The sequence below is a fragment of the Cetorhinus maximus genome, chromosome 13 (assembly GCF_964194155.1).
Source record: "Cetorhinus maximus chromosome 13, sCetMax3.hap1.1, whole genome shotgun sequence".
NCBI classification, from domain to species: Eukaryota; Metazoa; Chordata; class Chondrichthyes; order Lamniformes; family Cetorhinidae; genus Cetorhinus; species Cetorhinus maximus.
In genome coordinates, this window is record NC_135891.1 from 114009540 (window position 1) to 114024774 (window position 15235).

Below are 15235 nucleotides of genomic sequence, written 5' to 3' on the forward strand. Positions count from 1 at the left end.
TCGCGTTGCCAGCGTGTTACGACTGAAGATTGGGCATCTGCTGGTGTTGCATAGATGAGTGAAGAAATGTTGGGAGTACTTCTGCTCCCTGCAGCTCCATGTGTGGGTATGTCTGGGGATGCATTCATGTCAGTTAATGCCGCCTTGTTCCGTGCTCGTCTATACTCGACTTCCCTTTCCGCAGAATTTCAGTGCGCAGTCAGATCACAGTGAGTGTTAATGAATCTCTCAAAACTATACAAGGCACATCTGTTTCATCTGCAGTGGAAGATTTATGACTCACATAGGACAAGGTTAAATTGACGACAACAAGAGCCCTTTGATTACATTCAAATTATTTATTCACGGTTTGAAAGTCTGATTAACAACGTAGTTGCAGTTTGAGGTGGCAAACAGAAACTTGATGGCAGTTGTGTTGTGCAATCAATTCATTTTGTTGAGAAAATATATTCCATTAATACTTGGTTCACTCTGCTAATACTTTGACATGCTCCATTAATGCTTTGACATCTTCCATTAATACTGTGGTGCACTCCACCAGTAGTTCAGCCTGCACCATTAATACATTGCACCCTATTAATATTTCAAGGGACAGCTCCAACACGCAGGGAAAATCTTGACATTAAGGAAATATTTGCTTTTCCATGTAGAGTTGTATTAAGTTGCAATTCCACTACAACAGCGAACCCTTCTATATAAACTGACATGCCAAAGCAGCCAAGAATTTTCATTCACTAAAATAACATTTGCAGATTCTCAGGTGAGTGGTCACTTTTGAAATCTTACAGAAATTTGTTTTTTTTTAATTATTAACTATCAGGATGTGGGCACATTCCGTATTTCATTGTCCATCCCTACTGCAGCCCATGTGGTGAAGGTGCTCCCCAGTGTTGTTAGGTTTGGTGTTCCAGGATTTCGACCCTGTGGCGTTCATTAAACATCAATCTTGTGATGAATGAGGAGAAACAAGTTATGAAGCAGCTAATTTTAAAATGCATCTGTGTTTAGATGGCTTGATATTGGAGGAATGGGCAGACTATGTGCAGCTAAAAACAGGAAAATATTTATGGTTCACATATCGTAGGTATTCTGACTTATATTCACATTTTTCACTGCTACAAATTAATATACATTTTATTGTTATTTTAGCATTTACCATTTATAAACATACAATCCAATTCAAGGGTATAGGGTAGTGTTTAACGCAGAGTAAGAAAATCTTTTAATGAACAACCATCATAGAATTAGAAATAACAGAAAATTCTGGAAAAACTCAGCAGGTCTGACAGCATCTGTGGAGAGAGAAACAGTGTTAATGTTTCAAGTCTGTATGACCCTTCTTCAGAAGAAGGATCTGAAGGCTCTGAAGAAGAGCCATACAGACTCGAAACGTTAACTCTGTTTCTCTCTCCACAGATGCTGTCAGACCTGCTGAGGTTTTTCTGTTTTTATTTCAGATTTCCAGCATCCGCAGTATTTTGCTTTCATTGTAGAATTAGGTACAAGTTACAACAGCGAAAGAGTCCTTTCAGCCCATCTAGCCCATGCTGGTGTTTATGCTCCCTATCAACCTCCTCCACTCTCTTCGTCTAGCCCTCGCAGAATAATCTTCTATTCCTTTCCCTCATGTGCTTAATATCTAGTTTTCCCTTAAGTGCACCAGTAAGGTAGACCTTAACATATTTATGCCATTTAAATAGGTTGGACAAGTCTCCAGCACAGCATTTCACAGTCTTATAAAGGCTTGGGGAACCTAAAAACGTTTTCCATTTTATATGGGCTCAGCCTCCTTTCCTAGACCAATGTTTAACTGATGTCTGTTATTGGTAAGATTGCTTGTTGAAAGAGATAAAGTGACTCAACCATCGGAGCAGACCATCACTTAAACAATAGACTAGGGGTTGTTAAATCTTTAGAAGGCAAATATGCAAAGTGCTATGGTAAAGGGGCAGTTTTCAGAATCTTACAGAAGGAGGCCACTCAGTCCATCACATCTGGCTATTTGAAGGGGCTATCCAATTCATCTCACTCCCCAGCTCTTCCCCCATATCCCTGCAAGTTTACACTGCTTCAGCTATTTGTCAAATTTCCTTTTGAAAGTGCTTCTCGAATATTTCTGCTAAACAGATCGGGTGTGGTAACACATTTTGTGTCAAAACATGTTATGAGGCAAGACCTAAATTACACCACGCGCCTACAGTGTCAGCTGTGATGAAAAAAAGCTGTGGATGCACTTCAACAACTGGAATTGGCAAGACTCCGATGGACAGATTTTCATTGGGTTAAGGCAGTAGGAGACCTAGAACAAAGGTGGGAAAGTGGAGCTGAGACGCAGCTCTAATTGGATTAGCAGAGCAGGCCTGAGGGATTGAATGGCCTCCTTCTGTTCCTGAAATTACAATGAAAATATCTGCGATTGTGCATCTCTCATTCCCCAAGTGTAAAGACTATTCTTTTTAATATGCAAATAATAGACTTTTCGCAGGGTTAAGAACATTCTGACAAAGTAATGTTGCAACAGCTTACATCAGCCAGTAGAATGTTCCAATTGAGCGTTGGTCCTAATGTGGTTTATACTGGTTTGTAAAAAAACAAAATGAGTTTAACAATCTGAGATCGACATTGTCAGATAAAATTAAAAACATGATTCCTATCAATTGGGCTTTGAAAAACGCGAAGCAACAGTGGAGAGAATTTATCTGAGATGCAAGTGAACTGAATTTTTAAACAGTGGTGCTTTCTGAGATAACAAAAATCAAAAATAACTTGCATTTATGTAGCACCATTCATGTCCCCGGCCAATTAATTTATTTCTAAGTATATGCATTGCTATTATGTAGGCAAACATGGCAACCAGTTTACCCAGATCACAATGACGCAAAAAACAATGAGATTAATGACCATTTAATGTTGTCCAGGACATCAGGAGAATTACCCTGTCCTTCTTCACTGGGATCTTTCAAAAAGAGTGACATTGTAGTAAAATATCCAAAGGCACTTCACAAGAGCATTATCAAATGACATTTCCATGGGTTCTTTTACATCCACCTGAGAGAGTAGGCAGTGCCTTCACTTAATGTCTCCTCTGCAAGACAGCACCTCTGACAGTGCGGCGCGCCCTCAGTACTGCACTGAAACATCGGCACGAAATGTGCTCAGGTTTGTGGAGTACCAGCTTGTGACTCAGAGGTGAACCAGACTGACACTATTGCCACGTGGGCTGGGAGTTTCCTTCATTTAATCTGGTTCTGCTGCCATACTGTCACCAGAAGGAATTTTGATACATACACAGTGCTTCTGGTGAAGTCCCTGCACACAGGGGGAACCGGAGCAGCCCCCAGAGAAATTCCCAGCTGGAATGTCTGCTCCAAATCACGAGACGAGCTCTATTGTCCTGACTTGGGCAAAGTTTTCTTTGGGCTCAATAATTTGGAATTGCGGAAGCTCTCCCTCAGTCTGTAGGAGCTGTCGGTGGAGGCTCCGAGGCCAGACTCACTCCTGCTCAGGAACGGCAGGGGAGCACCAGCTTTGATGAGGCAGCAGCACAGCAGTTTGAGAATGGCCCGCCTCACCTCCTTGCTTCCAAATGAATAGATGACCGGGTTGACGGCCGAGTTGATGACAGCCAAGGTGATGGTCCATTCCATGCTGTGCAGCTTCGTGCAGGATGGCGAGGAGCAGAAGACGTCGAGAAGGAGAAGCACAAAGAGGGGGCTCCAGCAGATCACAAAGGCGGCAACAATCATGAAAACAGTCTTGAGCAGCCGCACGGATTTCTGCCGGCTTTTGCTGCTGGACACGGACTTGGCACTGTTCCTGACAAGGTGGTAGATGCCACTGTAGAGTGCCACTATCCCGATTATGATGATGCTGAACACCACAACACAGAAGAGGATGTAGCTCTTGGAGTACAAAGGCAGCAAGGTGGAACACTCATCGAAGTTGCAAATGCAGTTCCATCCCATCAATGGCAAAAGGCCTATGAGGGAAGCCACCAGCCAGCACAATCCAATCAGGGTGTACACCCGATAGGTTTTACGGGCTGAGGCATAAGGTACGGGTCTGACCATGGTCGCGTACCTTTCCACCGCCGTGATGAGCAAGCTGAATGTTGAGGCAGCCAGTGCAAAGAACAAGACCCCTTCCCTAATGAACCAGACTGTGGGGGTGATTTGAAAGGTCTTTTCACCCGACAGGCATATGTTCACAATATAGACGATTCCCGTCAGTAGGTCGCAGAGGGTGATGTTGGCAATGCAGTAGTAAACCCAGCTCCGGAAGCGAGTGTTGTTCAGGATAGCCAAGAAGACCAAAAGGTTCTCAATGACGATGAAGCAACTGACTACCATGAAGATAACCCTGACAGCACCCACGCCGTCGCTGGGCAACCGCCTGTTCGCCAACTTTCCAGTGTAGTTGTAATGCAGCAGAATGATATCCACCTGCTGTCTGTTAAAGAAAATCAGGCATTCACTGTTATTATTCATTTTGATAAGCATTGACTCTGAGAACCAACAATTGCACTTGAACTTCAGCACACGGTCAGGAGCATTCAACCAGTTTCTTGGAGAGAGTGTCGAGCATGATTTTCTACTTTCAAGGGATCTGAAAAGAGATTGAGGAATGCATTAGTATTATCTTATTCTGTCAATGCCTCATTTTTCCCTAGCTGTAAACTTAACTAAAAACTCTATAGTGCCTTCCAGTTATGATGAAGGATCATTGACTTGAAATGTTAACTCTGCTCCTCTCTCCACAGATGCAATTTGGTTGCAGATTTTGTCCTGGTGCTTAAACTAAGCCCCAAAAATAACCAGAATGCAAAGATACATCTGCTTTTAAAATATTATAATTTAGGTTTTTGTGTTAGGCCTCAAGAGAAGAGCCTCAGCCTAGCAATTGGATGACTCACAGCAGATTCTCATAGTAACAGGAAAAGAATCAAAGTCAAAAGGTACATATGTGACACATTGCAATAATGAAGCTTATGTTTATATTGTGCCTTTGCCAACTTCAGGACTTCCAAAGGCACTTTACAGTCAATGACTTGCATAAGAATGGAAGAAACAGGAGGAAGCCTCCATGCCGCCCCTCGAGTCTGCTCCGCCATTTAATTCATGGCTGATCTTCGACCTTCAACTCCACTTTCCTGCCCTATCCCCCGATCCATTGATTCCCTTGTTGTCCAAATATCGTTTGATGTCAGTCTTCAATATACTCAACAACTGAGCATCCACAGCCCTCTTGGGTAGAGAATTCCAAAGATTCATAACCCTCTGAGTGAAGGAATTTCTCCTCATCTCAGTCCTTGATCATAAATCTCTTAGTTATGACCACTAGTTTTAGACTGTCCAGCCAGGCGAAACGGCCTGTCAAGGACAGGGTAGAATAGAGAGGCCATTCCCCATTCCTTCTAAGGAATCCCCTATACTTCAGTCAGATGACATGTTGTTTTTGCAGACATGTGATAATCATCAATCTAATTTAGTTAAGGGATAAATTGAGCAGGACATTGGGAATAACTCCAAAAGGGTACAATGGGATTTTGTACGTCCACCCAAGGTGGGGTTTAGTTTTCACAGTTCATCAGAGATATATAGTACTTTCACCAGGGCAGCACTCCCTCAACGCAGCAGTATAGATTCCATGCCTAAAAGTCTCCAGAGTGGGGTTTGAACCCACTACCTTCTACTCCAGAAGCCAGAGTGCTTGCTCACTGAGCCACAGTTGACAACAAGTCTCACACAGAGGGGTAAGCAATACATGTTTGTTTTAAAATGTTTCTATTGTCAGAAAGCAGCCAAAAGGAAAATATTGCAACAGCTTTATGAGATTGCAGATGTTTTAAAAATATTACTTCTGCAACAAGTTCTGCTAAGAGCGAATTGTCACCAAAGTATAGATTTTATATATTGTACTCATGACTGGCAGATTTGGAATACAAACGCAAAGTTTTTCATTGCACAACTTAACTTCCTCTTTAACAGCTGTTATTGGCTTGTTAAAATCACCTGTTTTGGATGCTCTCCACATGTCACAAAATAACTCTGTAACCAGAGTCAGGAGAATCCTGCCCACCTCTCCCCATGTTCTTTTCATCCAGTTAGCACTATATTCCGTAGGAATGAAAAACACTGATTGGGAATAGGGAGGTTTCCACCCTCACCCACCACCAATCCTTGTCCCTTTATGGCTGTGTGGACTGTGAGGATATATTTACAGTTGACCATTCCAATCCCAGTCAAAATCAGAAATACCCAGAAAAACTCAGCAGGTCTGACAGCATCTGTGGAGAGGAACACAGTTAATGTTTCGAGTCTGTATGACTTCAACAGAACCAAGGAAAAATAGCTATTTTTCCTATTTTTCCTTGGTTCTGTTGAAGAGTCATACGGACTCAAAACGTTAACTGTGTTCCTTTCTACAGATACTGTCAGACCTGCTGAATTTTTCCAGGTATTTCTGTTTTTGTTCTGGATTTCCAGCATCCACAGTTTTTTGCTTTTATTCCAATCCCAGTGTTTAATTTAACTCTATTAGTGCTATGGAAAGAAATGACTTGCATTTATATAGCAACTTTCAGAACCAATGGGGTATATTTTTTTTGAGCTGTAGCTATATGTTGTGTTGAAGGTAAATGCAGCAGCCAATTTGCGCACAGCAAGATCCCAAGAACAACATGGGATAAATGAACAGATAAAGCCGGCTCCCCATCTTTGGTGAGGCGGAAATGGAGCTGGTGAATCTGGTGCCCAGACAAGGAAAAGCTGCCAAGAGAAGACTGTCAGCTGAATTAGGTACCCCACAGCCAACAGCAAGAAAAAAACCTCCTCTTGCCCTGCTCACGCTCTCATAACAGCAAAGTGCACTAGTGATGATGCTGAGTTCCACCAGAATAGTCCATTATCCTGGGGTAGGTGCCAGACTCTTTTATTTTACAATCCCTTCTTCTCCCCTTCTGTCTCACTCTCTTAAACTTCACCTCTCTTTACCTTCTTGGTTCAAGCTTTCTGACTCCAAGCTTAGCACACCATGACTTCTTTTCAAGCTCATCTCTCTGCTCTTTTCAGCATTGGTGCTGGTCTGCACAAAGAGCCTTGAGCTTTTCAACATACTTCTTAAAGACCCCGATACTGTCCGCTATGTCATTTTACATTGGAGACGGAAGGGGGAATCAGAGAAAAATAGAAAGAGGAGAAAGGGAGAGAAATAGAAGGGGAAAGACAGGGAGGGAGGAATGAAAGAGAAAAGGAGGGCAGAAACAGAACAGGGAGTGAGGGAAAAGGGGGAATTGGGAAAAAAAATGAGGGGTAGCAGTGAGGGATAGAAAGGGAGACAAAGAGGGGGAGGAGAGAAAGATAGGATGAGAAGGAAAAGGGGTGACAGGGAGATGGATGGAAGGGAAAAGGAGAGGCAGGAAAGAGGGGAGGGAGAGGTGAGGAGAGTGCATGAACAGAGGAAACGGGGAGAGAGGGGGAATGGAATAGGGAGAGAGAGTGAAGGGAAAAGCAGAAGGAGGAGTAGAGAGGGATAGAAGAGATAGGGAAGATGAGGGAGAATATAATTAGAGCCTGAGTAGGCCATATGACCGATTGAGCCTGCTCCTCCATCCTAATAGACTATGGATGAACATCTACCTTAACACTTTCTCGCCTTATGCACATGTCCCTCGATGGAGAGCCAGGTTTTGTTTCTCTGTCTGCCTTGCCATATGTTCACATAGTATTTATAAATAGCATTGTTTCAAAACAACATAGAAACAAACTTGCAGATTTTTCAAAGGTGCATATTCAAAGGGGTAATTCATAAGAAAAAAACTGTCTAAATACTGACACTTGTGCAGAGATCTTGGGCTGAATGGCCTCCTTTTGTGCCATAAATTTTCTATGATCCTATATCTCTAAATCAATAGTTTCCACAGATACAGACACAAATCCACTTTCACACGAACATAAGAATTAGGAGCAGGAGTAGGCCACTCGGCCCTGCAAGCCTGCTCCGCCATTCAATAAGATCATGGCTGATCTGATTTTAGCCTCAAATCCACATCCCTGCCTACCCCCGATAACCTTTCACTCCCTTCCTTATCGTGAATCCATCTACTTCTGCCTTAAAAATATTCAAAGGTTCTGCCTCCACCGCTTTTTGAGGAAAGACTCACTACCCTCTGAGAGAAAAAAATTCTCCTCATCTCTGTTTTAAATGAGTGACCCCTTATTTTTAAACTGTGACCCCCTCGTTCTAGATTCTCCCACAAGAGGAAACATCCTCTCCACATCTGCCCTGTCAAGTCCCCTCAGGATTTTATATGTTTCAATCAAGTCGCCTCTTACTCTTCTAAACTCCAGCAGATACAAGCCTAGCCTGTCCAACCTTTCCTTATAAGACAACCTGCCCATTCCAAGTATTAGTCTGGTAAACCTCTGAACTGCTTCCAACGCATTTACATCCTTCCTTAAAAAAGGAGACCTATATTGTACACAGTCCTCCAGATGTGGTCTCACCATACCTATATTTATCTGTATTTAAAGCATTATACAGAAGACACTCAAAATGGAATGCTACAGAACAGTATTTCTGATGATGTGCATTATTTGAACTGACTGATGTACATATCAATGACCACGGTTGAATCTACCTATACAGCATTTCGACTCACTTTTAACTAAAATTTTTCCTTTGCCCAGTTTGTACTTTCTCAGTCCTGCCTGGTGCAGCACTGAAGGTTCAACTTACTGTGCTGATGCCGGAAACTTGCCCTCTCATTGCTTGAGTTGCTGCTTGCCTGTATTTCAGCAGCTGCTTCTCTCTCTGCCTGCGCACATGGTCTCAGCAAATTACAGAAGTTGCAAACAGACTTGTTGTGATCAGTTTTGTACCACCCATGATGACACAGCAGGCTGAACGAGCTGATAAGACTATGCAGCAGATGCACACGAGTCCTGTGAAGCAACACAGTGCAGGGAAAGAAACTAAGGCCCCTCCCAATCACGTCATCCTGAACTATCCAGCGATGGCAAAACTATTCTGCAACACCCACCGCTCAACCCCACACACAATTTTCAACTTTTCTCTCTCAAAGGCACCTTTAGGTGCATGGTATAGTGGCATACAATATGTTTTAGATAGAATATCTGCACTATGAGTCTCAGTGGTAGCACTCTCTCCTCTATGTTACTAGGTTGTCCAGTCAAGTGACACTCCAGAGCCTGAAACAGACACTATAAATCTAGTCTGACACTCTCTGTGTAGTACTGAGGGAGTGCTGCAGAATCACAGAATTGTGACGGCACACAAGGCGGCCATTCGGCCCATCATGTCTGCACTTGCTCTCAGAATAAGCAGTTCACCGATTGCCATTCTCTTGCCTTCTACCCATAACCCTGCACATTGTTCCTTTTCAAATAACAACCTGTTGAGTGCCTCGAACCATCTTTCAGAGTTAAGCCATGGTCCTGTCTGCTCTCTGAAGGTGGATGACTACACCTGCAAAAGGTGCATCCAGCTGCAGCTCCTGAGAAGCCGAGTTAGGGAACTGGAGCTGGAGCTGGATGAACTTCGGATCATACGGGAGGCAGAGGCAGTAATAGACAGGAGCTTCAGGGAGACAGTCACCCCTAAAAGTCAGGAGGCAGGCAGCTGGGTGAATGTCAGGAGAGGGAAGGGGAATAGACAGAAAGAGCAGAGCACCCCTGTGGCCGTTCCCATCAACAATAGGTATACCGTTTTGGATACTGTTGGTGGGGACGACCTACCAGGAACAAGTTGTAGTGGTCGCGTCTCTGGCACCGAGGCTGGACCCTCAGTTCAGAAAGGAGGGAGGGAAAAGAGGACAGCAGTAGTGATAGGGGATTTGATAGTTAGGGGAACAGATAGGAGGTTCTGTGGGAGAGATCGAGAATCCCGGATGGTCTGTTGCCTCCCTGGTGCCAGGGTCCGTGATATCTCAGATCGAGTTCTCAGTATTCTCAGGAGGGAGGGTGAGCAGCCAGATGTCATGGTCCATGTAGGGACCAATGACGTGGATAGGAAGGAGGAGGAGGTCCTGCAAAGAGAATTTAGGGAGTTAGGTGCAAAGTTGAAGGTCAGGACCTCCAGGGTTACGATCTCAGAAGTGCTACCTGTGCCACGTGCTAGTGAGGCTAGAAATAGGAGGATAATGCAGCTAAATACATGGCTAAGGAGATGGTGCAGGAGGGAGGGCTTCATGTTTCTGGACAATTGGGCTCTGTTCCAGGGAATGTGGGACCTGTTCCAAAGGGACGGTTTGCACCTAAACTGGAGGGGGACTAACATCCTTGCGGATAGGTTTGCTAGTGCTGCTCCGGGTTGTTTAAACTAGATTTGCAGGGGGAGGGGAACCAGAGTGTTAGAGCAGATAGTGAGGTGGAGGAGGATAAAGGTCAAGCGAGGAATGCATGTATAGACAGAAATCAAGGGTCCGTACGTGATAGAAATGTTCTCAGGTGCATCTATTTCAATGCAAGGAGTATTGTCGGAAAGGCAGATGAGCTTAGGGCGTGGATTGGCACGTGGGATTACGACATTATTGCTATTAGTGAGACTTGGTTGCAGGAGGGGCAGGACTGGCAGCTCAATGTTCCGGGGTTCCGTTGTTTCAGACGTGATAGAGGGGGAGGGATGAAAGGGGGAGGAGTGGCATTACTAGACAGGGAAAATATCACAGCTGTGCATAAGCAGGACAGCCCGGAGGGTTCGTCTACAGAGGCCATATGGGTGGAGCTGAGGAATGGGAAAGGTGTGACCACACTAATAGGGTTGTATTATAGACCGCCCAATAGTCAGAGAGAATTGGAGGAGCAAATCTGTAGAGAGATAGCAGACCGATGTAAGAAACAGAAAGTTGTGATAGTAGGAGATTTTAACTTTCCACATATTGACTGGGACTCCCATACTGTAAAAGGGCTGGATGGCTTGGAGTTTGTCAAATGTGTTCAGGAAAGTTTTCTAAATCAATATATAGAGGTACCAACGAGTGAGGATGCAATACTTGATCTCCTATTAGGGAACCAGACAGGTCAGGTGACAGAAGTATGTGTAGGTGAGCATTTTGGGTCCAGTGACCACAATGTCATTAGTTTTAAGCTAATTATGGATAAGGATAGGTCTGGTCCTCGAGTTGAGATTCTAAATTGGAGAAAGGCCAATTTTGTGGAAATGAGAAAGGATCTAGGAAGAGTGGATTGGGATAAGTTGTTTTCTGGCAAGGATGTGTTCAGTAAGTGGAAGGCATTCAAAGGCGAAATTTTGAGAGTGCAGAGTTTGCATGTTCCTGTCAGGATTAAGGGCAAAGTTAACGGGCATAGGGAACCTTGGTTTTCAAGGGATATTGGCGATCTAGTTAAGAAGAAGAGAGAGGTGTATAGCAGGTATAGGCAACAAGGAGCAAATGAGGTACTTGTAGAGTATAGAAAATGTAAGAAAATACTAAAAAAGGAAATCAGGAAGGCAAAAAGAAGACATGAGGTTGCTTTGGCAGATAATGTGAAGGTAAACCCGAAGGTTTCTACAAGTATATTAAGAGTAAAAGGATAGTAAGGGACACAATTGGTCCCTTTGAAGATCAGAGTGGTCGTCTATGTGTGGAGCCTCACGAGATGGGGGAGATCTTAAACAGTTTTTTTGCATCAGTATTTACTCAGGAAACTGGCATAGTGTATAAGGAAGGAAGGGAAACAAGCAGTAATGTCATGGAACATATGGAACATATAGAGATTAAAGAGGAGGAGGTGCTTGCTGCCTTACAGTGAATAAAGGTAGATAAATCCCCCGGGCCTAACATGATATTCCCTCGGACCTTGAGGGGGACTAGTGTAGAAATTGCAGGGGCCCTGGCAGAAATATTTAAAATGTCCTTAGCCATGGGTGAGGTGCCGGAGGATTGGAGGGTAGCTCATGTTGTTCCGTTGTTTAAAAAAGGCTCCAAAAGTAAATTACAGGCCAGTGAGCCTAACGTCAGTAGTAGGTAAATTATTGGAAGGTGCTCTGAGAGATCGGATATATAATTATTTGGACAGCCAAGAGCTGATTAAGGATAGTCAGCATGGCTTTGTGCATGGTAGGTCATGTTTAACGAACCTTGTAGAGTTTTTCGAGGAGGTTACCAAGAAAGTAGATGAAGGTAAGGCTGTGGATATTATCTACATGGACTTTAGTAAGGCCTTTGACAAGGTCCCACATGGGAGGTTAGTTCAGGAGGTTCAGACACTTGGTATCCATGGAGAGGTTGTAAACTGGATTCGAAATTGGCTGTGTGGGAGAAGACAGAGAGTGGTAGTGGATGATTGCTTCTCAGACTGGAGGTCTGTGACTAGTGGTGTGCCTCAGGGATCTGTGCTGGGACCATTGTTGTTTGTTGTCTATATCAATGATTTGGATGATAATGTGGTGAATTGGATCAGCAAGTTTGCTGATGACACTAAGATTGGAGGCGTTGTGGACAGCGAGGAAGGCTTTCAAAGCTTGTGGAGAGATCTGGACCAACTGGAAAAATGGGCCAGAAAATGGCAGATGGAATTTAATGCGGAGAAGTGTGAGGTGTTGCATTTTGGAAGGTCAAACCAAGGTAGGACATACACAGTAAATGGTAGGGCACTGAGGAGTGCGGAGGAACAAAGGGATCTGGGAGTTCAGATACATAATTTCCTGAAAGTGGCGTCACAGGTAGACAGGGTTGTAAAGAAAGCTTTTGGCATACTGGCCTTCATAAATCAAAGTATTGAGTATAGGAGTTGGGATGTTATGGTGAGGTTATATAAGACATTAGTGAGGCCAACTTTGGAGTATTGTGTGCAGTTCTGGTCGCCTAACTACAGGAAGGGTATCAGTAAGATTGAGAGAGTGCAGAGAAGATTTACTAGGATGTTGCCAGGTCTTAAGGAGTTGAGTTACAGGGAAAGATTAAACAGGTTAGGACTTTATTCCTTGGAGCGTAGAAGAATGAGGGGAGATTTGATAGAAGTTTACAAAATTATGAGGGGTATAGACAGAGTAAATGCGAGTAGGCTCTTTCCACTTAGATTAGGAGAGATAAACACGAGAGGACATGGCATTAGGGTGAAAGGGGAAAGGTTTAGGGGGAACATAAGGGGGAACTTCTTCACTCAGAGAGTGGTGAGAGTGTGGAACGAGCTACCATCTGACGTGGTAAATGCGGGCTCACTCTTAAGTTTTAAGAATAAATTAGATAGATACATGGATGGGAGAGGTCTGGAGGGTTATGGGCTAGGTGCAGGTCAATGGGACTTGCGGAATAATATTTCGGCACAGACTGGAAGGGCCGAATGGCCTGTTTTCTGTGCTGTAGTGTTCTATGGATGTAAAAGATTCAATGATACTATTTCAATGAAGTGCAGGGTGGTCAGGCTGGCCAATATTTATCCCTCAGTCGACATCACTCAAAGTCAGGTTTTTTTGGTCGTTATGGCAGTGCGGTTAGTGTGAGGTTGTGGGGTACAAACTGGCCGCTGCACTTCTTACATGATAACTGCACTTCAACAAGCACTTCATTGGCTGTAAGTTGTTTTGGAATATCCTCTTTCTTTCTGTGAGCACAGAGGCCTGCCAATTCCAATGAGTTGCTCCATTGTGGAGAGTGGCAGAGCAAGAAACCAGGGAGATGGAAACAAACTAAGAACGTCATCAATGAAATGTCTTCACACTCCTAAAAGCTAGATCAGAACAAAGTTGGTGGCAGTTCAGCACCTGTTCATGGGATACAGTGACAGTGACTTTTAAATGGGGGTATATTCTGTATTCTGGCAGAGTTTATAGTGACTGCATCCCCATGATAGGATGCAGCATAAACGAGTGTAAAAGTGGAAATGTGAACACATGAATGTGGATGGTGAGATTGCACGGTGTGTGTATATGAGTACACGGTGTGCAGTGCAATTGTATAGTGTGTGTGTAACAGTGAGTGTGCGCCTTGCCGATGCACAGTGAGCGTGCAACGTGTTCCATTTATAAATTTTCATTATCAGGACCACCACCTCAGCAGGTCATGCCTGGTTTAGCCAGCGCTACCCAGATAAATGTTGACGGAATACAGATATTAGTCTGTGACGGCAATGCAACAAAAGAAGAAGCAGAAGTGTGTTTATGTCAGCATGCACAATGAGCGTGTATATTGTTGCACAAATGATGGTGTCTCCTGAGTGGCAATGAGATTGTGAAATTTCTGTCGCACACTTTAAATGCGTACAATGCATGTGACGCCATGGGTCAGATTTTTGTCTCCTAAGGGGGATGTGAATTGGGTGGTGAAATGCTGAATTTAGCTCTTATTTGCTAGAGAAACAATTTTCCTGTGCCTTTCTGACTCTACACCATTTTCGTGTGGCCTTTTTGTGGGTTGGGAAGGCCTTGGGCGTAAAGCACGACACACCTCTTCCGAGAACAAAAACAAAAATACCTGGAAAAACTCAGCAGGTCTGACAGCATCTGCGGAGAGGGATACAGTTGACGTTTTGAGTCCGTATGACTCTTCATCAGAACTAAGACATATAGAAATGAGATGAAATATAAGCTGGTAGAAGGGGCTGGGACAGGAGAGCTCGATAGGGGGCCAGTGATAGGTGGAGGCCAAGAACAGACTGCCAAAGATGTCATAGACAAAAGGACAAAGGGGTGTTGACAGTGGTGATATTATCTAATGGATGGGCTAATGGGGACATTAAGGGAAGCAAGCGAGTGGCAGATGGCCCTAGTGTAGGTGGGGTGGGGGGAAGGGATCGAAATGGGCTAAAAGGTGGAGATGAAACAATAGATCGAAAAAAATTTAAAAATAGGAGGGAAAAGAAAAAATAAAAAGTTGTTAAAAAAATTATAAATTATTGGAAAAAGGGGGATCGGAAAGGGGGTGGGGATGGAGGAGAGAGTTCATGATCTGAAATTGTTGAACTCAATATTCAGTCTGGAAGGCTGTAAAGTGCCTAGTCGGAAGATGAGGTGCTTGCGTTGAGCTTCGCTGGAACATTGCAGTAGGCCAAGGATGGACATGTGGGCATGAGAGCAGGGTGGAGTGTTGAAATGGCAAGCGACAGGGAGGTCTGGGTCATGCTTGCGGACAGACTGAAGGTGTTCCGCAAAACGGTCACCTCTTCCAAGGTTGCGCTGCCACATTGTGAGGAGCATTGTATCTGCTCCCGCGCACCATTTTTGTGCAACAGTGTGGGGTTTGGAAGCCCTAAGAAAACACACAGCCTTGGAGAGA

General features: G+C 44.0%; 1 protein-coding gene across 2 annotated transcripts; it reads right to left on the reverse strand.

Moving 5' to 3' along the window:
* Positions 1 to 318: 318 nt before the first annotated feature.
* Positions 319 to 8895, reverse strand: s1pr4 (sphingosine-1-phosphate receptor 4). Of its 2 annotated transcripts, none has more exons than XM_078556040.1 (2): positions 8737 to 8895; positions 319 to 4605 (listed from the first exon to the last, which is right to left on the reverse strand). In XM_078556040.1, exon 2 carries the CDS (start codon positions 4497 to 4499, stop codon positions 3387 to 3389), a length of 1113 nt encoding a protein of 370 aa, XP_078412166.1. In that variant the 5' UTR covers positions 4500 to 4605; positions 8737 to 8895; the 3' UTR covers positions 319 to 3386. The 2 variants fall into 2 exon arrangements, with proteins under 2 accessions (XP_078412166.1, XP_078412167.1); XM_078556041.1 differs by having other exon boundaries at positions 8660 to 8868.
* Positions 8896 to 15235: the final 6340 nt, after the last annotated feature.